The sequence below is a fragment of the Drosophila erecta genome, unplaced genomic scaffold (genome assembly GCF_003286155.1).
Source record: "Drosophila erecta strain 14021-0224.00,06,07 unplaced genomic scaffold, DereRS2 tig00000021-arrow-pilon, whole genome shotgun sequence".
NCBI classification, from domain to species: Eukaryota; Metazoa; Arthropoda; class Insecta; order Diptera; family Drosophilidae; genus Drosophila; species Drosophila erecta.
Genome location: NW_020825198.1, coordinates 1637561 through 1660219, shown reverse-complemented (window position 1 = coordinate 1660219; position 22659 = coordinate 1637561). Strand labels below are relative to the sequence as shown.

General features: G+C 47.9%; 7 protein-coding genes across 17 annotated transcripts; 4 read left to right on the top strand and 3 right to left on the bottom strand.

Moving 5' to 3' along the window:
* Positions 1-65: 65 nt before the first annotated feature.
* Positions 66-1355, bottom strand: LOC6545678 (protein big brother). The gene has a single exon (XM_001971133.3). It carries the CDS (start codon positions 1022-1024, stop codon positions 383-385), a length of 642 nt encoding a protein of 213 aa, XP_001971169.3. The 5' UTR covers positions 1025-1355; the 3' UTR covers positions 66-382.
* A 196-nt stretch (positions 1356-1551) lies between these two features.
* On the top strand, positions 1552-3076 carry LOC6545424 (methyltransferase-like protein). Of its 2 annotated transcripts, none has more exons than XM_001971132.3 (2): positions 1552-1997; positions 2185-3076. In XM_001971132.3, exons 1-2 carry the CDS (start codon positions 1903-1905, stop codon positions 2996-2998), a joined length of 909 nt encoding a protein of 302 aa, XP_001971168.1. In that variant the 5' UTR covers positions 1552-1902; the 3' UTR covers positions 2999-3076. The 2 variants fall into 2 exon arrangements, with proteins under 2 accessions (XP_001971168.1, XP_015013537.1); XM_015158051.2 differs by having other exon boundaries at positions 1552-2130.
* A 109-nt stretch (positions 3077-3185) lies between these two features.
* Positions 3186-9048, top strand: LOC6545423 (vesicle-associated membrane protein 2). 7 transcript variants are annotated; one of them, XR_003407704.1, is made up of 8 exons: positions 3186-3264; positions 3716-4160; positions 4985-5057; positions 5306-5456; positions 5518-5676; positions 5740-5791; positions 6064-6467; positions 8509-8562. XR_003407704.1 is itself a non-coding variant. In XM_001971131.3 (7 exons), the coding sequence occupies exons 3-7, from the start codon at positions 5029-5031 to the stop codon at positions 8682-8684; spliced, it is 567 nt and encodes a 188-aa protein (XP_001971167.2). In that variant the 5' UTR covers positions 3186-3264; positions 3719-4160; positions 4985-5028; the 3' UTR covers positions 8685-9048. The 7 variants fall into 7 exon arrangements, 6 of the variants coding, with proteins under 6 accessions (XP_001971167.2, XP_026833396.1, XP_026833398.1 ...); XM_001971131.3 differs by lacking the exon at positions 6064-6467 and having other exon boundaries at positions 3719-4160; positions 8509-9048; XM_026977595.1 differs by lacking the exon at positions 6064-6467 and having other exon boundaries at positions 8509-9048.
* A 2536-nt stretch (positions 9049-11584) lies between these two features.
* On the top strand, positions 11585-17674 carry LOC6545421 (vitamin K-dependent gamma-carboxylase). Of its 3 annotated transcripts, none has more exons than XM_026976570.1 (4): positions 11585-11884; positions 15364-15945; positions 16003-16349; positions 16446-17674. In XM_026976570.1, exons 2-4 carry the CDS (start codon positions 15374-15376, stop codon positions 17528-17530), a joined length of 2004 nt encoding a protein of 667 aa, XP_026832371.1. In that variant the 5' UTR covers positions 11585-11884; positions 15364-15373; the 3' UTR covers positions 17531-17674. The 3 variants fall into 3 exon arrangements, with proteins under 3 accessions (XP_026832371.1, XP_026832372.1, XP_001971165.2); XM_026976571.1 differs by having other exon boundaries at positions 15338-15945; XM_001971129.3 differs by lacking the exon at positions 11585-11884 and having other exon boundaries at positions 15268-15945.
* LOC6545422 lies at positions 12587-15267 on the top strand. The gene has a single exon (XM_001971130.3). The coding sequence runs from the start codon at positions 13064-13066 to the stop codon at positions 13805-13807; it is 744 nt and encodes a 247-aa protein (XP_001971166.1). The 5' UTR covers positions 12587-13063; the 3' UTR covers positions 13808-15267.
* Positions 17675-17793: 119 nt separating the features above from the next.
* On the bottom strand, positions 17794-22610 carry LOC6545420 (ATP-binding cassette sub-family B member 7, mitochondrial). Of its 2 annotated transcripts, none has more exons than XM_026976569.1 (6): positions 22375-22610; positions 20413-20539; positions 19929-20157; positions 19714-19868; positions 18306-19654; positions 17794-18230 (listed from the first exon to the last, which is right to left on the bottom strand). In XM_026976569.1, the coding sequence occupies exons 1-6, from the start codon at positions 22489-22491 to the stop codon at positions 17994-17996; spliced, it is 2214 nt and encodes a 737-aa protein (XP_026832370.1). In that variant the 5' UTR covers positions 22492-22610; the 3' UTR covers positions 17794-17993. The 2 variants fall into 2 exon arrangements, with proteins under 2 accessions (XP_026832370.1, XP_001971164.2); XM_001971128.3 differs by having other exon boundaries at positions 19929-20052.
* LOC26527060 (SET domain-containing protein 4) lies at positions 20579-22448 on the bottom strand. The gene is made up of 2 exons (XM_015158901.2): positions 22375-22448; positions 20579-22144 (listed from the first exon to the last, which is right to left on the bottom strand). The coding sequence occupies exon 2, from the start codon at positions 22076-22078 to the stop codon at positions 20738-20740; it is 1341 nt and encodes a 446-aa protein (XP_015014387.1). The 5' UTR covers positions 22079-22144; positions 22375-22448; the 3' UTR covers positions 20579-20737.
* Positions 22611-22659: the final 49 nt, after the last annotated feature.

The following is a 22659-nucleotide window of genomic DNA, read 5'->3' as shown; positions in this document are numbered from 1 at the left end:
GGCAATTTCCAGTGAAGACTCTTAATCACGCCAGAAGCGGAAATTCCAAGATCAACAATGCGATATCGATTAGTAATTATGTATTTTAGTTAAAGATACGACACTAATTCCACACTAAGTTGTAAGTATAATACCATAAAAGCATACGTAAAGTAAGCATTACATCTAACACTAATCTAGGAGCATAATTATTCGAGCGTGTCTAACGTAATCGTATTGAAATCTCGCAAGTGAAGGCCCATTTAAGGGGTTTGGAGCATTCTCAGTTGTCCATGAAATATTGAGTATTCGCGAATTGAGTCTCTAACTGCTGGTGATGCGTCTGCTGCTGCTGGAGCGGCAGCTGCGGATGGGACGGCCCTGGAGCCGTCCACAGGTCCAACTAACGACGCCACATGCTGGCGCCGACGCCAATGCCTCCGGAGGCCACGCCCCTCCGCACCGCCTCCATCTCGTCCTGTCGATTGTCACGATAGGCTCGCTTGGTGTCCTCGAACTCACGCAGTCGCTGGTTGTAGCGGTCGATCTGATCCCGCAGAATGGCATCCTCGTGCATCGCCCGCCGCTCATCATACTCCAGACAGCCCACACCGTCTAGTCGTTCCAAATCTATCCAACCACGGAACCGGACACAAACGCCGTTCATGATAAAGTAGGACTTGATGTGCACCTTGCCGTGCTCTTTGTCAAAGTCGCACTCCTTGTCGTGCAGGTACGGGTTCTGGTTGGCGTTGAATACCAGCTGCAGATTGGTGCCGGAGGCCACGAAGCTGGCCTCCGTGTGTCCCTCGCGACATCCGTTCATGAAGCGCACCTGCCGCTCCTCGATGCTCCGCTCCCGGTAGCCCGTGTAGCGAACCTCGCTCTCCCGACTGAGCCTCCGGAAGAGCTCATCGCTCTCGAACTTGGACTTTTGGTCCGGGACCACGCGAGGCATCTTGAAAATGAAGCGCGGCTTGGGCTGTTCGTACAATCCGATGGTGTCGTAGGGAATCATGTTGGCAAGTGCCGCCTCGTTCATCATTTTAACGGATTAAACGCGATTCGTCCGCTCGGTGGAACGCTGAATGGGGTATGTTTCTGTGGGTTCTTCTGCAGACGTCTGCGTGCCAACAATTGTCCCTGGAACTCGGTACCCTGAATGGGTTTCTTTCTGTCGCTCCTTCGACGAACCTTCTACGTATACGCAATAAGCGTTTGTATCTCAGCGCTCAGAAAGCTAATTGTTTAAATTTCTCGCCTCCGTCGCAGAAAACAACGCACAATACAACAAAAAGGTTGGTTTGCGGTTTTGATATACCAACTGACGCGGCGTTGCCACTGGGAAAAGTGCAGTCGAAACGTAGCGATGGGAGCAAAAGCACGGCACGAGCACGAAGAACTTATTCAAATGGTTTATAATACATTCGAAGCTTGGATATATATTGTAATAATACGGGCTAATAATAAATTTTAATTTTACTTACCAACGGGTTTAACATTCAATTTACCAGTTATTGATTCATGTTGCTTAGCCACAAGATCTTTCCGCAAATTTATTGAGTCACGAGCACATCCTTAAATAAACTGTGCGTTCACTTATTGGTGGTCTGGCAGCACTGTTGCAGTTGTCCGCAATTTTCAACTTTTCTTTTCCCTTTTTCGTGGTTTCCGTTGAAAACTCGATGCGTACCCAGCACACATTAACCTGAACACACATAGTACACATATTTCACAATTGCTTTCGGGAGAACCAGCAAAAACTGGGACATCCGATTTTCCGCCCGGATGAGTGCCGCTTCGAAAATACTAACGGTTTAAGTTCGTGGGATCGGTGCACGGCCACACTGGCCGCGTGTTTACCAAAAAATATAGAATTTAGATCGCTCCAACAGGTGATATACACCGTCAGTCCTGACCGACATGAGTGACAACCCCGCCACGGAGAACGAGAAGCGACCGCAGTTCGGAACCCGCCTGCTCACGGATGCTGACGACGTCTTCAAGCACAATGCTTGGTAAATATGGGCGGCAAATCCTGCGGAGATTGGCCAGCAAAAGTTGGGAGCACACTCGCCAGCGTAAAAAACCGGCGGGAGCGGGCAGCCGGGTGCTCACCGACGTGCGAGAGGTGTTCGAGTTTAACGCCTGGTACTTATCCGCAGTTTAGTACTCACGAAAATCCCTCTAAATCTGGATTTACAGGGACCACGTGCAATGGGATGAGGAGCAGGAACTGGCCGCGCAGGCGGCTGTAGCCAAGAACTCCACATCCAAGATGGAAGCGGAGCAGAAGGAGCGATTCCAGACAGACGCCCCCAAGTTTTGGGACTCCTTCTACGGCATTCACGACAACCGCTTCTTCAAGGATCGCCACTGGCTGTTCACAGAGTTCCCCGAACTAGCTCCTCTGGCGGCAGATCCGGCGGAACAGCAGCCGCGCAGCATTTTCGAATTGGGCTGTGGAGTTGGAAACACTATTCTACCCCTCCTACAGTACAGTTCTGAGCCGCAGCTGAAGGTTTTTGGATGCGACTTCTCCGCCCGGGCCATTGAAATCCTGCGAAGCCAATCCCAGTTCGACGAGAAGCGCTGCGAGGTGTTTGTCATGGATGCCACGTTGGATCATTGGCAGGTGCCCTTTGAGGAAAACTCACAGGACATCATTGTAATGATTTTTGTGCTGTCTGCAATTGAGCCAAAGAAAATGCAGCGAGTGTTGGACAATTGCTGCCGCTACCTGCGACCCGGGGGCATGCTCCTCTTCCGGGACTACGGACGGTACGACCTGGCACAGCTGCGCTTCAAGAGCGGCAAGTGTATGGAGGACAACTTCTACGTGCGAGGCGACGGCACCATGGTGTACTTCTTCACGGAGGACGAACTGCGGGGTATGATGACTCAAGCGGGGCTGCAGGAGGAGCAGCTCATTGTGGACCGAAGACTGCAAGTTAATCGCGGTCGCGGCTTGAAGATGTACCGCGTGTGGATTCAGACAAAGTTCAGGAAACCGCTTTAGTTCAATTTAGACTAGTTTCCATTTGATAGAAACACTTTATAATAGAAAATACAAAGTCAAAACTCATATATAATTTAACTATAACTTTGACTGTTACTTTTCCTTGATGGAAAGCCCGGCTTTTTAAATTTCCCACCCCTGGGCAATCGCTAAGGAAAAGCTTCTCGCTGGAACACCATTCGCTGCTGACCATCCAGGCAGCTTTTTCCCCAAATACACATAACAGTTAGGAAAGCTGCAAGTTTTCGCAGTTGGCCAAAAACGTCGTAAGTGAAAATTTTCCTTGTGCTGCGTAAAAAATTCAAATAATATTATTTAAGCCTAGTTCTTTGTAAACTGAAGCTGCCCGAGCAAAAGTAAAGTGATTCTGATCAAGAGTGCTAAAACTGATTGATTAGGAATACGAAAGTCAAACGAAAAGTCCACCAAAGTCAGCGAAAACCTATGTCGTGCAGAATTTCATTGATTTTTCTTACTTGAGCCCACGTTGGCCCGTTGGGCACTTGAAATTATTTTTAAAACGTTTTGCATTTTGAAGACAGCTGAAAGTGCCCCTGGGGGTATGCAACGAAAATAAGGAAGGACATGCCTCATGGCTGGGCGTGTTGCTGCCCCCCAAATAGTCCTATTGCGTCCCAATTAGAGCCTTATAGCAGCCCACTTTAACCATTAACCGATGTACTAAAAATAGTTGCAACTATTTTCGCCTCTATTCAGCAGCAGTTCCAGCGCTGAGCCAGAAAATTCCTGCGAAAGGCTGTCGTGGCAAGTGTTACCCGCACACATACACATCATCCAGATCCAGCCAATCCCCCCGTGGAGTGGAGTGAATTTTCATTGACGACTGGGGGCGAAAAAGCTCTGGCGGTAGAGCGAAAGTGAGAGAGAGAGAGGCGGCACTGAGAGCGCAACCCTCTAGAACAAAAACAACGAAACAGAGTTCAGCTGCACCACCACCCACCACCTACACCCACACCACCACCACAGCCCACTGGCCATCCCACATCCCGACCTGCGGCAGTGGAATACAGTGAAAGAGGCCAAGTGCATAGTGCATAGAGCATAGAGTACCTTCATCCTAATCATCGCCAGACGAATTCGTTGAGGCCACCAGAGCACCACCAGCCAACCACAGAAGCAACCACACAGCCACCAGAGCCATGTAAGTGGATGGACGTTATTGATTTGTTTTCCGGCGGGGAATGGGCTTCCGATTCTCCGATTCTCCATTTGCCCGATTCCCCGCCTCGCTTTTCGCCGTCACAGAGGGAATGCTCGTTTGATAGCCGCATTAAGTATACGCAGCATGGGTCGCCCATTTCATTTGTCATTTGTCCAAGTGCTCGCGCCCGTAAAATCCGTAAAAGGAACACGGGCCAGCTGCAGCTGCCATTTCTGTTCACTAGGCATGATTCACTTGGCGATGACGTTGTCGCATCACATGGCCAAGTCTCTCACACCGCAAAATCAATAAAAACACGTTTCGCACCAGTGAGTCAGGACATGCAAACTAAGGTGCACCCATTTTTTGGTCCTTTGAACCCAAACATAGGATATGTGTCAGGATGTTGTTATACACACATACAAGTAGTTAATCATTCTCCTTGATTCCATATAAAATGGTTTCTGCTAGTAAATTACAGTCGGGAAAATTGACTGATCTAAAAATATTCCCCCATACATCTAGAAAAACCAAATGCCGCCGGTCGAAGGGGTTGGGGAAAGATATTGATTTGTGTTTCTTTGTCGTGGGAACGGGAAATACGGTTCGATAAAACAATTTGCCAAAAACAATAACCTATGGCTATAGATATATTTTGGTACTTCAGGCTGTAGTTTGTGTCACTAAAAAATATCTATCATTACACAAAAATTGACAAAAATCACCTAGAAACCATACAAATTAGTCCAACATGATGAGCTTCACTTATTACGATAATGCAATTACTATTTAAAATTAATAATTTCCCTTCCTTTGGCCCGCAGAGCCCAGAAGACGAGGTAAAGGTCATAGTTTTTGGGGGTCTGAGATGGGCAAGAAAGACAAGAACAAGGAACCGTAAGTGCGTCCTCAAATTAAAGGGTAGCTGGCTAGAACTATACTCCAGCACTGTCTGTAGCCCACACGTATCTTGGAGATGTTTCGATTAAAGCTAGAAACTATAGTCGTTCGTATCCACCCACACCCACTCCTTGTGTAATCTAAGTACTGTATTTAATTCGAGAGCCCCCGTTGGGAGTTGATTAGTCTTGGCCCGAGCTATTTTTGTTTCCGCATCCGATGACTAATGCCGACCTCCTCCGCAGGGCGGACGCTGCACCAGCTGGCGATGCACCACCAAACGCCGGAGCCCCGGCCGGAGAGGGCGGCGATGGCGAGATTGTGGGCGGACCACACAACCCGCAGCAGATTGCGGCACAGAAGCGTCTGCAGCAGACGCAGGCGCAGGTCGATGAGGTGAGTTTCGGAACAGAAGTCGATCGCATATCAGCCACTGCATCCCTACATCCCTGACCAGGTCGTGGACATCATGCGCACGAACGTGGAGAAGGTGCTGGAGCGCGACAGCAAGCTGTCGGAGCTGGACGACCGCGCCGATGCCTTGCAGCAGGGCGCCTCGCAGTTCGAGCAGCAGGCGGGCAAGCTCAAGAGGAAATTCTGGCTCCAGAACTTGAAGGTAAGTCCGAGGATGGCATATAACTTGCGAGACCAAACTGCAATCTTACTTTCCTCTGCACAGATGATGATCATCATGGGCGTGATTGGTCTGGTAGTCGTGGGCATTATTGCAAGTAAGTTGACAGATCCTTGGCGAACTTGGTGCACTTATTTCTGGGACACACATGTCCTAGAGATACTGACCTCGACCCACACCACACCACTCGACTCACGCACACACAGAACCAAAAATACTTTCAAGATTACCCAGCTATCCAGTTACCCAGTTGTGTTGTCTTTTGAGTTCGCCTTGATTTAGCGCTGATTTTGTTGGCCCGAAACGCTTTCGTTTATCTACACACCGAATCTAAATTTTGTTCTTAATTCCGCCACTTTTTTTCTCTAGGTAACTTTATGTAGATTGCTAACTATCTAATCCGTAAGAAACTAGTTCTTAGCCGCAATGCAATGCAAATCGAAACCAAATCAAAAGCCAATCAATCAACCCAATAAGAACCAATCGAAACCGAAATCGAAACCAAAACCGAAACCGAAACCGAAATCAAGTTCAGACTCATTCACAACTGCTATGAGTAGAGCTGCGAACTCACAGTCCAACTGACCGTTCGCTCAACCGATTCGACCTAGATGCCTTGCGAAATTTCCATAACTATAGATCGATCGATCATATCATGTCATGCGCTTCAGCCACCACTAGAACAATAACTAATTGCTAAATGGCATATATTTGTATTGTACCATGTATGCCCAAGCCCAACATCATCTGGTTCCATACGAGCATACGCACAGGTTCGGTAAAGATTTCATTTGATGCCCACTGAAAGTCGTGTCCTGTGTTGTTTCGTTCCGTTGCCCAACCAGTAATCAAGTTGTGGTCACTCCGAGTATCGGATCCGCGAGCTCTGTCCATGTGGGTGGCGGTTGAGGCGGTTGAGGGTCTGGATGAAGATGGATGGACCTTGGCCAGCAGCCGACCTCCACCTGGCGGAGGTGGACCGATGCTCGATGGTACCCGTTAGCCTTATCCGTAGGACCTTAAGTTCTAGCTAGCTAGTTCTAACTCCCGTAAGCCGTAATCGTAAAGTTTGTGGTTTGTTCAGTGTTTCGTTAACCGTATCCGTACCCGTATCCGTATCCGTTTTTCGTTTGTTTCGTTCTGATATTGGCAGCAGCACCACAGCCACAGACACACGACTGTGCCATGTCCTGTGTAAAATACAAAACTCGAACCCACTTCCCCAGTAAACGTAGTCCCTCCTCGAAACTCGTTACTCGATACTCCACTGAAGTCTCCACTGAAAACGCAACGGCCTTCGGATCGAAAATGCCAGCCTTTCTTGTGCCACAGAACCACAGCAAAAGCATAAAGTACTGCCATTCTACCTGATTTACCTCTGTTTGTTAAATGTTTTCACTTTGATTTGACACACTCTCAACACTGAACCATATTTTTGAACAATTACAGAGAAAGACGAAGAATAAATACACTGAAAGCTTTAGCTTTGTACAATTTTGTTAACCATAAGCAAACCAATTTACCCAATATAACACTTTCTGTGTGAGGTAAACAGCGAGAGCAATCTTTTATTTATTACTCATACGCCACGTTTATCGCTAGGTGCACCCGTTGATAAATCCTTTGTTTTACATCACTCAAAACCGTATCTGTTTGGGTTTATAGTTTTTTGTAACAAACTTGATCTGCTCGCTTTGAAACAACATGAACTCACCGAACAATTTCTCGTAGAACCGTACATGTCGGATGATAATGCTGCTCCGCAGCCTCCTGCCTTGCAGCAGCAGGTGGCTCCGGCATCGGCAACTGCACCTGATTCAGCACCACCACCACCACCACAACTACTACAACAACAACAACAAGAACAACAACTACAACCACACCACCATACACAAAATCTAAAATCTGAACCACCGACACTCGAGAAACCATTGGCCGAGAAATTGACCGACCACCCACAGAGTCCGTCGGATGAAGTGGCGACTGGACAATAGAACGCTCACGATCTCTCTTGCAAACCAACATTCAAAATCAACCAAATAACCAACCAACCAACCAACAAACCAACCAACCAAACTAATCAGCCATCGATTAACCACCAAGACGCATCCGTAGAACCATAGTCAAAATTAATCAAAATCGAAAAGAAAACATTTCACACTTTCTTTGTACCATTGACAAAATCGATCTAATCTGATACACTGTAAGCAAACGTAAAAAAACGGCAACATATCAATGCAAATAATCATCCCCAGTAATTTGACACCTGTGCTTCTTCTTACTTCCGTTTCCGTTCGTGCTACCACTTCCTTTTCCGCTGTTCCCCTGATTTTATATGATTTCAGGCTGACTGTAAGCGGTGCCTCATCGTTTACGGCCAGCTTTAGCCGCATGTTTGTGAGTTAATCGATGTCTTTGTGTGATTAGTGCCTTTTCATTTGTGGTTGTTTGATTTCCCAATTCAATGTTGTATGTGTTTTGGAATTGGCCTAAGTTTAATGCACTAAAAGCGAGAGGACTTCTCTTCGGGAGGTTTGACGGAAGACAGCTTCCTGTGACTGCCTAAATGTACATAAATATATATGTATATATATATACCTGTTCGATGCAGTTGACCCTGCTGTCCGCCCCCTCCCAACGTCCATATCCCATGTCCACTTGCTATATGTCCACTTCCGTCATGAGTGAGCTTTTAAGCATTGAAGTGTAATATTTTTGGCGTATACTCGTGTATCGATGTCTGAGATTGGCTAAAGAGCTCTAAAGAACCATCCCATTTCGTGCCCTACTAATGCTTGCACTACTCCGACACAGATAAACTTGGCCTCATAGGCGGGGAGCAGCCACCACAGTACCAGTACCCCCCACAGTACATGCAGCCACCGCCGCCGCCTCCGCAGCAGCCAGCCGGAGGACAGTCATCGCTGGTGGATGGGGCAGGAGCAGAAGTAGGAGGATCGGCAGGAGCTGGCGACCACGGCGGCGTGTAAGCAATCTCGCTACAAGGACGAACGTTTCTCGATTAGTGGGCTCCAGCAGCGGGCGAAAGCAAAGCAAAGCAGAGAAGACAAAGAAACAAAACCAAGAAAGGAAAACTCAGTTAAACTAGAAAATCTCGAGAATTGCAATGAACTCAATAATAATTTCCACTTAGACGATGTGCACGAGTTGGTGTGAGAGGTTTTAAGTAACTTACGTCATAATATTAATACTAAATCTAATGAAGACGCTCCGGACAAATTGAAGTTGTTGCTAATTTGTTTATGGTTACATTATTTCATGCATAAAACGGTATATATAATTATAAATATAAATACAAATACAAATACCAAAATATATGGAACTTGAATATTACGAGTGACTCCAACCACGTACTACCCTATACGGAACTTGCATCTCTGCGCTGCACTGGCAACAAGGAGCGCCAGTGGAAGCAGGAGGACAGGTGGTCGCTTCCCGATGTTCGCAGCTCTTTGAACTCAGTTTCCTTAGCAAATCGACTAGACAAAACTAACAGATTCATAACTATTTCGGAACAGACGCAAAACCAAAGAAATCTAAGCTTTGTTCCTAAGTAAAGTTACGCAAATATGATATTCGAAATGTATAATCCAAAAAGAAGTTTGAATCGACGGGCCGGGCCGCATAAGTAAACGCAGTTAAATGTATTCAAGGAACTTTACTTATACAAAAACAGCAAGTGTAGTCGGCTGAAAAAACAAACAAGAAGCCGTAAAGCAGCAAAAGCTAATAAACCTAAAGTCTAGTGAAAATATACAAGCGATTCATTTGCTGCGTTCTGTTTACGTGCAATCATTACTGTTGTGTTTGAGAATAGCTCGAAAGGTTCGATTGAAAGCGGAATCCAGACAGTTCAACGATTAAATTAAGCGCTAGACACACAATACGTTGGTTATCCAAAGGATTTAGTTAGCTCGACGAGGCATATATGTTTGTATATTTCAGTGTTACGAGTAATAGACGAGGCGGTACTTAGAGCATATATATGTACGTGTATGTAACGATATGATATCTAGATCTCACACACTCCACACTCCACCGGAACCCATTGCCCCCATCATAACCGATCAGAACCAGAATCAGAATCAGAATCAGAGAGCCACAGCTCCTAGCACATATTGTACTCAAATTGTTCTGAAGATAGAGCCTATACTACGATTAATGTATTAACTAATTGATTCTACAAGCGCCTGCCCGAAGTGCTTTGCCTACCAACCCATTGGGGCACGAACAAAATCGAAATCGAAATTAATTAGAGAAAAACCAAAGATTAAACGAAGGGAAAACGAAATCCAATCCGAATGCAGGTATTTTTAGCAATATTCGTAGCGTGTACAATATGTCGCCCTTAAAGCTTATTAGAATCTCAATCTCGTTCAATGTCCATCTCAACTCACCCAGGCACTTCACATGCATATAACCATTAACAGATATAAATCAATATATGTATGTAATAACCAATGACAATGTTTAGAAGAGTTTCGATTTTTGTTTGGATTTTAAGAAGACCCAAAAAGAAAACAATTGTATACACAGAAACACCCATGAAGCCCCTGAGTTCGGAGCGCCCACTGGAGTTCCTGGCATCGCATTGCGATTTCCCGGAGTCCTTTGGGCGACGGAGCAATTAAATTCCGTCTGGCAAGACGGACACACAAAACAAAGAAAAACTATAAGAATCCCCGAAAGCAACAGACGGCTAATGAGAGTATATATATATGAACCGTATATAAACAATAATATTACTAATTAATTTAATGATTAATTGCACCCTGAAAATACATAATTATTTAAATAAATAAATAAAAACAAAATCATAGGGTTTTTCCTTTTGGTGGGCAAACATTGCTAGAAGTAGGTGGGTATTTATGGAATCAAACAACTACGTCGTTAAGTTGTTTAACTTTTTTAAGCAAATCTGTGTCAATTTCTTTGTTTTGAATATCAATCGACATCTTCAGATTAACTTTCAAATTAGGCGACAAAGGATGCGCTACCTAAAAATAGGAGCGCACAAAAAGTGTAGCATACTATCCAGCGCACTGCTGGCCAAATTGACTGGGAGTGGGTTGCATACATAAATACCAATTGGGGCGAGACAGCGTGCAAACAGGGTAATGGAAATAGAAACTCGTCTGCTGTGGGGAGTCTACGTCTAAATCAGACAAGTTGGGGGAGCACAAGGCGCCTGTTTACCACACACTTGCCACACCTGATTAAAATCTATTGACAATGCAGGCGACGCGAAATTGGAGCAGCGCTAACAAGGGCCCACAAAGGAATCGGTGGCCCCTGCTATGGAACAGGACCTAAGCAGCCCGGCAACCAGCACTTAATGAAACCCAATTACCAAAGGTGTCCGCCCGGCAAATCCTGGCGGCGGATGGCAAACAATAACAGCTGCTGCCGCAGCACCTGCAAATTTTATTTGCATTTTCCTGTCATTTTCACACCTTCTAACTATTTGCAGGGGTATATAGGTTTCTGTTGAATCACTTAGCATAGAACAACTCGAATTTATATAGAACGCTAATTGTAAAAGTAGTAAGTGCAAAAATATGAACCACATACAATGCTTCCCAAATAAAGGCTATAATAGTAATTACGACTGCTTTCAATACTAGTTGAAAATGCCAGCTTTCCTGGTAACTTTAAGGTCGCAACACGCAGTCAGCGGAAATTCACTTGTTTATTATTATTAACTTCGTAGCCATTTCCCGGCAAGGACATGCGCAAACACCCCCACTTCCGCCCACATCGCTTGGCCATCATCCCCTCTGCGGCACCAGGGATTAGGGAAAGGAAACGGGACCCATCTTCGAGTGGAGCGGAGTGGCGTATAAATACCACGCAGCTTGTGCGCACAGCCTCAGTTGGCGGACCGTGTTGCTCGCGATTCCCTTTTCCCAGTCGCTGCGTCCGCAGGTGAGAGTTCATCCTGGAAACGGCCAACTGTTGCCAGTTGCACTCGGCGGGAGCGCGCTGCAGGGAGCAGGATAACGGCCCCAATTACTGCCCCAACTGCAGCCAATTACGGGTGTGAATTTGATTAATTGCCTTACAAAGCGCTTGTGAGCGGAGCAGAAGTGATTGTAAGCCGGGATTTGCTATAACGACTTGTATGTGAAGCTGACCCCATTTCCTCTTCAATTGGCCACAAGAATACAAAGTAAGTAAGGCTCTCCGCACACTTTTTATTTATAAGTATAGTTTTTGTTAATTGGAAGTTTACTATATATTAGAAACTGCCTTAACGAATAAAAGTATTTAACATGGAATGCTAGTTCCACATTCAATGATAAACTACCAAATAAAATACAGATCCTTAGATACGTATAGTAAATACAGAAGTTAATAGTATTATAAATTGTGATTTTGCAGTTATGCTATGTTATTGTTTATACGAACATACCAGATCCTATAATGTTCGAGATAATACTATGATCCTTCAATCTGCCCACTTAAATACACAAGGTGAAAGTAAAACATTTACAACAAATTAACGACTATCAAGACGTTACTTTTATATCACTGGTGTAATTTCGATGGCATTCGGATAATGTGTGGTCTAAGTGAGCCACCCAAAGGACAAAGTCGCTTATTATCCTTATAAGGAGTACACTGCACTTACCCCTATTTCCAACACTGTCGTGCAGAGGAGCCCCAATCGAGTGGCACAAGGGGTGGGTGCTGGCGAAAACAAAACTGGTTGCCAGTCGGTCGGGTCGGGTCGGTTGGTCAATCATATGGCGAGAATAGTGGTTAAAGCCACCCCTGGAGTGGCAGCTTTATCGGGGGTTGCATTTGGGTTTGGGACTGCACGGTGTGCCCAGTGTATCCGATTCCGATTCCGAATCCGAGTCGGCCCTGGGACTTGAATTCGGAATCGCAAGCGGCGGCTCGCGCACAGTCAGTCTGCAAACTTCGGAGCGTGCGGTTGTCAAGTTTCGGTCGTCTGCGTGTTTTCTCTTTCCCGATTTCAGCACTCTTCCCGCACACACACACACACAGCACTCGCCACACACACACACGGACGCAGATACAGGAAGACGAGAGAGAGAGAGCTAGAGAGAGGGTGGAGCGGAGAGCGGAGGCGACTTTCGCTCGAATTTCTCGCTTGTTGTTATTGCTGTTGCTGTTGTTGCCGTTGTTGCTGTGGCCGTAGTGTATATACCCACTGTGTGACTCCACTGTGTGCGTGTGTTTTTCCTGAAAGTTCGAATTCTCTTTTTCCGTCTGCTTGAAAATCGGACGCGGACTCGGATTCGGATTTAGAATCGGAATCGATAGCCACCAACCAACCTACCAACCAACCAACCAACCAGCCAATCAAGCAACCAGAGTCACCATGGCCGACAACAACAACTGCCCCAAGTGCAAAAAATCGATCGCCGCCAAGGAGGCGGCCGCCACGAGCATCGGATGCAGCGGCGAGGACTGCCGGAGGAGGTTCCACCGCACGTGCGTCAACATCGACGACGCAACCTTCGAGGCGATCCAGAAGAACCCGATGATATCCTTCCACTGCGACGAGTGCAAGAACCAGTCGCCGCGCGCCTTTGCGGCCAAGCTGCACACCATCGAGGAAAAGGTGAACAAGGTGTGCAACGGGGTCAACCAGATCCAGGGCCGGATGTACCAGCAGTACTTCCAGTTCGGCAATCAGCCGCTCCAGGCACTGGGCGCCGCGGCGCCCGGCGTGGGTGCTGGTGGCCTCGCCGGCGGACTGGACGGGAAGAAGCATCCGCAGCAGAACAACCTCATCGTGGTGGGAAACAACTGCAACTCTGACCGACTGCAGGTGGTCTGCGACTACGGGCGGTGGGTGCAGGTGGGCAAGTTCGCGACGAACACCAGCGAGGAGGACGTGATCGATCATCTGGCCGAGGAGCTGAAGATCAACAAGAACCTGGTCAAGTGCACCAAGCTGGTGAAGAACGACGCCAACCTGTCGCAGTTGTCGTACTGCAAGTTCAAGATCTCCATTCCGGACTACCGCTTCAACGAGCTGTTCAACGAGGCCATCTGGCCCAGCGGCGTGATGGTCAGTCCCTTCACTCCGCGCTCCCAGCTCAACCAGAATCGCCTCTAGAGGGACGGGCCCGGCGGCCGGGAGAGCGGTGACCGGGCGAGGGTGAAGCAGTAAGCTGGAGCAGGAGCACAGGGCACAGGGCAGGCTGTGGAGGAGGATGAGGAGGAGGAGCAGCAGCTGGAGAGCAGGTACCCAACGGAGAGAGTGCGCCTGCGCAGGGAGCGGATGAATTACGGATGATTACGAGCAGCAGCAGTAGGAGGAGGAGGAGGAACTGCATCGCGGCCTGGCAAACAAGGGTTGCTATACGGACTGCAGCACACCGCGGATTCCCCCGAGTGCCGACTTTGGGCTGATTGATGGAGCAGCAGGCGGAGGAGCAACTATGTGCCCCCATTGTATGCTAATTTTCGACACTCGAAAACATTGTCTAGATCTTTAAAAGCTTACAGAACCTATCTAATGGAAAACCAAGAGCATATTTATTGAATTAACTTTGAAAATGCATTTTAAAATGTTTTAGCGTTGCGTAAATAACGAAATGAAATCGATAAAGAAAACCAAAAGTATTTTAATGGCAAACTCACAAGTAAAATAGATGTGAAGCAAAAATATTAGTCATTTATGCATTACTGTCGTACTTAAATTAAAGTAAACCGAAAACAAAACGAGAAAACTAAGGAAACCAACTAAAAAACGTACTTAAAGAGACACACACATAACACACACACCGAACGAAAGCGGTTATTAAGGCGCGTATTTAAACCATTTACCAACCAGGCATTTTCAACCCAGGCACCGAGGTTCCCCTTCATTTTCCAACTCACTTCCTGGTCCTGGGTCTTGGGTCTTAAGATCCTGCGAATGGATCGGATCGCCACGATGGAGATTCTACTACGACGCGTGTGCGACTACCTATCACATTAAGTACTTAACCGTAACCAATATCAAAACCTATATTCAAGCAGACGACGGCTTATATTGTATTCGTATATGTATGTAGTTTGAGGCATTTTCAAAGCTTGTTCGTTCCTGTTCCCAAAGACGTTTGGACATTTTGCGAACCACTGCACAGGACACTGGCCAGCAGCCAGCAGACCCATTCAGATTCAGATCGAAAGTATATATGTATTTGCGTTTTTGACGACCGGCACTCCCAGTTGGGATGCCCGGATGGCAGTTACCACAGTTACCACACGTTCCACACGCTCCACACGGACAGGACTCGAACTCGAAACTAGAGGACTCGAAACGAAGCTGGGCAAATCCGTTGCAATAATAACTCACTGACCGAGTATAATGGATGTACATTTCGTAATTGATCTATTTTTTTACACCGATCCGACAGCAATATTTTCCGTGGGCTCCACGCCAGCGATCCGAACAGAACCGTAGATATTTACGCAAGAGTCAGCAAACGAAATGTAAAACACATATATTATATATTTAGTATACAACAATATGCATGCATGTATTTATGTCAACTTTTTCAATAAATTCTACAAAAATTAAATACCAAATCGGAGCGTAATGATCTTTGGCCAGCAGATACGTCCATTTATACAGATTACGTTTACTATACTTGCAAAGGACGTCTTCTTTCGGCCTTCTTACAGATTCACCAGAATGGCCAACTCCAAGCGAAAGCTGCCTACGAAACCCACAGATGACCCAACATCACACAAAGATAGGTCGTCGGATGAATCTGTCCCGGATGTAAATCACACAAGTGCCCAGAAGTCCTCTCTGCTAAACCAATTCTTTAGGGATTGCCTAGGTCACGATCTGAGCAACTTCATCAGCTTAGCCCACTTTACCAGCTGGCTACACAGGCCCGTAGATGGAGCCGCCTTGGGCATCTTCCGCCTGCTCTACGGAGCAGCCATGCTGATTGACATCGCAGAGGAGCGGGGTGGCGGCCAGCTGGACGTGCGGTTTCAGGACCCGCTCCACTGCCACTTTCCACTGTTCAACGGGATGCGAGCATTGGCCTATCCGCTGATGGGCTGCGTCTATTTGTGCATGTGGCTGGGGGCGTGGGGCATCATGCTGGGCTATCGATTCAGGTTCAGCTGCCTGGCATTCCTGATTCCCTACTGGTACATCTTCCTGCTGGACAAGCCGACGTGGAATAACCACAGCTATCTATTCGGTTTGGTCGGAACATTGCTGCTCTTCACCCAAGCGGAGTCCTACTGGTCTGAATACCTGGAGTTACCTTGTTTCGAAATAAACGACCTAATTCCAACTTTCAGCTCCCTGGACAGCTGGCTGAGTCCCCGAAAGAGTCGATGTATTCCCTACTGGAACTACTTCCTAATCAAGTTTCAGTTCTTCGTCCTGTACATGTACGCAGGCCTGAAGAAATTCTCACTGGAGTGGCTATCGGGATACGCGATGTCCAATCTGAGCCACCACTGGGTCTTTGCGCCGTTCCGGCAAGTGATTGATCCGGAGCTGATAGACCTACTCATTGTGCACTGGTTCACCGCCTTCTTCGACGTGTCCATTGCTTTTTTTATGACACTGGAGAAAACGCGCCTATTGGTCACTCCTTTCATGCTCAGCTTTCACCTAATGAACTCCCGACTTTTTGTAATAGGTAAGTGGTTTGCTAAGTATATATCATCCATCACAACTTTAGCAAAGTTTCCACCGTCTACAAGTCAATATTTATGTAACTTTGCTCACCCATTAGGAATGTTTCCCTGGGTTTGTCTGGCCGAAGTGCCGCTCTTCTTCAGCTTCGACTGGCCGAGGAGGCTCGGCAACTGGTCCAGGAAACGGCTCGTCCATTCAAAAGGTCCAGAGAAAGAGCCTCCCAGGCCGGGAGTCCTGGCGAGAGTGCGCACGGGTCTCATCCTCGCATACTGTGGACTGCAACTCTTCCTGCCCTACTCACACTTCATCACCAAGGGCTATAACAACTGGACGAATGGGCTGTACGGCTACTCCTGGGACATGATGGTGCACTCCTACGACACGCTGCAGACCTCCATCCAGGTGGTGGACAACGAGAGCCGCCAAGTGCACAACCTGAATCCATACGCCTTTACGGAGTACGATCGCTGGACGAAGTACGCCGACATGGCGGTGCAGTATGCCAGGTGCATCGAGGAGAATATCCGGGAGGGACAGTCAGACATTGGAAAAAACATTTCCATCTACTTCGACATCTGGTGCTCAATGAATGGTCGCTTCCAGCAACGGTCCTTTGACCCACGCGAGGATCTCCTCCGGGCCAAGTGGTCCCCCTTTGAGAGCACCTCCTGGTCGCTGCCACTGCTGAACGAGCTGAACCACATGCGGCCCAAGTTGCGGACCATTGAGACTGAGGTGCTGGCCTGGAACAATTACTCCGATGTCATCTTTGTGGCGGATTTCCCGGGACTTACCCTAACCAACTTCATCTCGCCGGACCTCATCAACTGCACGCTGACCATTCTTGAGGGAAACGTTCGGTACAGGAACGAGCGGGATGCGGAGGCCTATTTCCTGACAGCCGGCAAGAGCATCGGTCTGGAGAGCAACATCACCCACTTGGTGACCACCATTGGCCAGAAGCCAGCGTCGTACCTGTTCACATACACCAACAAAACGATGCTGGAGCAGGACATCACGATAGAAAGGCCTGAAACGGAGGAGCGGTCTATCCTGCCGCTGTGGCAGGAGTTCCAGCACCGGGTGACCAACTACCAGCAGTTTTTGGGCCACATTTTCAACTGCCTGATGTACTTGCTCTACGATGTGCCCATTCCGCAGGCAGTAAAAGCGGGGGATTGAAAGACCAGGCTAACCATCGGCGCTGTTCCGGTTTTAACAGTTTTCAGATCCGATTTCAAATCTGGTCAATAGCCTAAAAACCTATACTGCCTGTAAATCAGATGAAAATAGACATTGAAGAAAGAATACCCGATTTGAAGTATCTACACATTCTGCATTTACATAACAATACGTTAAAATCAATCGAATCCCGAAACCTTGGAAACCGGAACAGTGCGATATAACCGAATGTATGGGTGATACAACTGATAATAAATGTTCCATATTGTACCACATCCCGTCCAATTTCTCTTATCGCATATCTACAGCTGTATTTACAAACGTCAAAATGATACTTTAAACCTATGAATAGCGAATCTCCGGGCCAGGAGGATTCTACGGTGAATTTAGTCGCTAGGGAGGGCCAAACGAAGGGGATGGTTATAACATTATAACAGACACATACATAGGTCAGGAGTCTCGTCTACGCTACCGCCTCCTCCTTGATCACCCGGCTCGGGTCGAACTGCTGCGTCTGCGTCTCCCAGAGGCGCGCATACAGACCATTCTGCCTCAGAAGCTCCGAGTGGGTGCCGCGTTCACCCACACGTCCATTCTCGAGCACCAGAATCTCGTCCGCATCCTTGACCGTGGAGAGCCGGTGGGCAATGCAAATGCTTGTGCGTCCTGAGGTAGCGCGGGTTAGAGCCTGCAGAATGTTCTGCAAAGAGAAGAAATCCGATTGCGTCAGTTTATAATGGCTAACACATTTGACTTAGTCGATCCCAACACTCACATGCTCTGTGATCGAGTCCAGACTGCTTGTAGCCTCGTCGAAGATCAGAATGGGCGTGTTCTTCAGTATGGCCCTAGCGATGGCAACGCGCTGCTTCTCGCCGCCGGATAACTTTAATCCTCGCTCGCCAACCTGAGTGGCGTACTGTCCTGGCCAGCTCATGATGGAGTCATGCAAATCTGCCATTCGGGCAGCGTTCTGCACCTCCGTGTGTGACTTGGCCAGGTTGCCGTAGTGGATATTGTGCTCGATGGTGTTGTGGAACAGCACCGAATCCTGCGGCACCACGGCGATAACCTTGCGCAGGCTCTCCAAGTCTACGGCGCTGATATCCTGGCCACCGATCAACACTTTGCCAGAGTTAGGCTCAAAGAAGCGGAAGAGAAGGCGCACCATCGACGATTTTCCTGACCCAGAGCCGCCCACGATGGCCACGTTTTTACCGGCGGGTATGGTGAAAGACAGGTCCCGGAAAATGGGCTTACCAGGTTCGTACTCGAAGCTCACGTTGCGGAACTCAATGGATGAGTTCGTGGTGTCCACAAACAGGGGCTGGGCATTGGCCGCCGTCTGAACGCTACTGTCCACGTTCATCAATGTGAACATGGCCTGCATGTCGAGCAAAGCCTGACGCACCTCGCGATAAACACTGCCCAGAAAACCGAGGGGGATCGAGAGCTGGAAGAGCAGGGCGTTGACCATCACCAAATCTCCCACCGTCATGTTGCCCTGGGCAATCTCCTTGGCGGCCAGTACCATGATCAGACTAAGGGCGCTGCTAAAGATGGCGTTCTGGCCAAAGTTCAGCAGGGCCAAACTGGAGCTGGTCTTCAAGCTGGCCGCTTCATACTTCTTCAGCACCTCGTTGTAGCAGCCGGCCTCGTACTTTTCGTTGTTGAAGTACTTGACCGTCTCGTAGTTGATCAGCGAGTCCACGGCCTTGTTGCCCGCCTCGTTCTCCGCCTGGTTCATGAAGACGCGGAACTGGGTGCGCCACTGGGTCACACTCAGAGTGTAGGCAGCGTATATGCCGACGCAGCCCATGCTGACACCAGCGAAGGCCAGGCCACACTTCACTCCCAGGATACTGGACACGAGGGCCAGCTCAAAGATTGTGGGCACTATGTTGAACACCATGGCGGAAAGCACAAAGTTAATGCCCCTCGATCCTCGGTCGATGGTCTTTGACAGAGCTCCGGTTTGTTTGTTCAGGTGGAAGGCCAGATCCAGGTTGTGCAGATGCAGGAACACGTTGCTGGCGATTTTTCGTATCGAGTGGTGGGCCACCTTTGCAAACACTGCATTCCGCAACTCGTTAAAGCCCGCCGCACTTGCTCTAGCAATGCCATCTACGGGAATTAGACGGTTAATATTTATAGTGATAAGGAATTCAGGCTAATAAACTTGCATCCCAACATCAGTGCGGTGGCTGCGGAGAGGACTGCATCCGGGGCAGTGTCCATGTTCAGCGTTGTCATCGTGTCCACAGCTCCTTTGAACAAGAAGGGCACACAGACGGTCAGCAGCTTGGAGCCAGCCAATAGACCCAGGGAAATACCCACTCTGACAATTGGGAACATAATAAATATTTAAGTATTCTCAGTCATAATCAGGTGCACTTACCGCTTTCGCACCAGTGGATCCTCCTTGGGCCAGATGTAGGCCATCATGGCACGCAGCATATCCTTGGAGGTGACCTCCGGCGCGTCCAGCTTGCCCAATCCCGAGCCACCATCGCTGCCGCCCCCTATATGAACATGACATAGTCGTGATTGCTGTTGTTGTGGGCGGTAGGGTCGTTGCCGCTGTAGCGTTGTTGTTTTTGCTGCTGCTGCTGCTGCTGGGACTCCACCTGCATTGAATTCACTTTGATGCAGCAAAATTCAGACAGGCGCTCAACACAACAAGCGCACAAACAAACAAACAAACAAACGGACGCACGTACTCGGTCCACAAAACAAAATCGATTTTGTGTTAGTCGATAGAAAAAAGCATGAGAGGCTAGTACTAAATAAAAAGCCTGCGAATCTGCAGGCGTGCTTTACGAACTATGGTGGTCAGGCATTGGTTAGTTACTGGGTAACTGAAGTTGCCACGCGGCACCTACCTTTTGCCTTCTTGCCGAATACTCCACCCAGAAGCTTGCTGCCCGGCGTGGGCGTAAACGGGGTTATCTTCTTTCGCTTGACATCGCTGCTGTTCTGGTCATCAACCTTTGTCAGCGAAGAGTACAGCTGAAAGGTTTGGATTGCAAAATAAAGTATAGTTTTCTGTGGTTTATTATAAAAATGTAAATGCCTCATAGAATATACACTTAAGTAGTTCTTCTTCAATAGTTACTATTATTTATTTCAAGATTCCTATTCCTATTAAAACAATCCGTCAAAAACAAAATGCTTTGTTGTAAATTCTAAGCTCAACCTACATAGCTGCTATTCAGCTAAATGCAACAATTGAAAGTCAACGAGGTAGCGGATACACTCCTGAAGGTACGCCCGTGCCACTGAACCACTTTCCGTCAGCTTGGGAAGCTTATCTAGCTCTCCACCAAAGACCTCGTATTCCTTTATTTTATAGGCCACGAGGTATGACAGCTCTGGCTGCACATCATGGAACTGCTCGGCATCTCCAAAGGCAATCTGGTTGAGGATGTTGGGAAAGTAGGCCTGCTGCTTGAAGATCAGGTGCAGCACCACCCTCAGGTTGTGAGAGCATCCATCGTCGATGTGCACGAACATCTGGTCGTTCAGATTGTGCTCCCTGATGAATTTAAAGATGTTGCGGTGAAAGGTTTGAGTGGATAGCTCCTTGTTGTGCTTGATCATGTGCTCAATGTCCAGCAGGGATACTTCAAAGTAATCGTGCTTATTTTCTTGTAGCCAAAAGCCATATTCCGTCAATAGCTTAAAGTTGGACAAAGCACCGTAGCTGATAAACAATTGATCATATGGTTTGGTCTTGGAAAATGGCAGAGATTTTAATGTTAGGACGTAGTCAGGACCCTCAATCTCCGCAGTGATTTGCACACTATCTGAGTGGTTGAATAGGTCCAGGAACGGAGCCAATGCCATGTTGGTGTCGCCACTGATAAGCGGCTGAAAGTAGTTGCTCTGCTTTTTTAGAAAGCGGGAACTGAGATGCACGCTTCTGGTGTTCACGGTGAAGTAGGCCCACTTGAAATCGGCGAGTGTCCAAATCTCCTGTCCGTAGCTTTTCGCACAGCAATCGCAGTTGAGCACCAGGTTCTTAATTATTTCAAAGTAACCCCTTATTTGGCGGTTCTGGGCCACAGTTCGCTCTAGGAGTGATTCTGGCAGACACTGTAGCTCGGGTATGGAGCAGAAATACGGAGTGGTGTAGCCTCTGGGCAGGGTGTCCAAGTATGCAGAGTAAGGGGAGGAGCGAGTACCTAGCGAGCACTTCTGCAGGTGCTTGTGGTACAAAACATAACAGGCGACCAGTGCCTGAAAGGAAATTCTGGAATCCTTGTCGAATATCTCCTTGTTGAAGAGACTTTTGAATGGCGCATCCGACTCCAGAGTCGCTATGCTTATGAGACAGCCAACGGGTAGGCGAATAAGTTCATCCTCCGGGGAAAAAGTGTCCTGTTTAGAGCACAGTCCTCGACCTGTCTGTTCGTAGTTTTGGGCCGACAAGTGAGTGTGGTTCTGCCAGCCAACGGAGTGCAGATGAACGTAGAGATCGTGCAGGGAGCCCGAATCCTCTTCAGACTTATTGGCCCTCTGATGCCGGCGACGCTGCGTTCGACCCATTGTCCCCAATCCCTGATCGATCCTCCAAGTCTGTGTGCGCGCTGTTTTGGTCTAACTCTATGCTTGCTGCAACGAAATAAGCCAGAGCGTGGTGCATTAATTCAGGATTGATCGGATGGAAGAGGATAAGGACCAAAACAACGCACACGCAGACTGTTTTCCCCGCCGTTTGCTGGTAATCCCCACTCAATCAAACCGCCAATTCATTGCGTATTTTGCGCCTAATTACGAAATCGTAATCTCTCTAGATAGTCTAGCAGGTGGCCTTGAAATGGGTCTAGTAGCGGAGCACTCACCACTCTTGCCTGCACGTGGGTTACCGGTCCCTTAGCGAGTGAGTAGCATTTCGCGCGTCCCAAGTGGGCGGGTAAGTGGATGCTGCACTGTTTGGTCAGGTGAAGGAGTCCGGCCATTACTCAATTGACAGCCGAAAACAAAATAAAATCCCTCTTCTTTTGCACCGTCCCTGTGTTTTTGCTACGATATCAGCATTCGCATGGCAGGGTCAGCTGTTTGGAGTTGCCGTTTCGCTGTGAATGGCACGTCAGGAATGAATCGGCTGAACCAGTTCCATTTGAAAT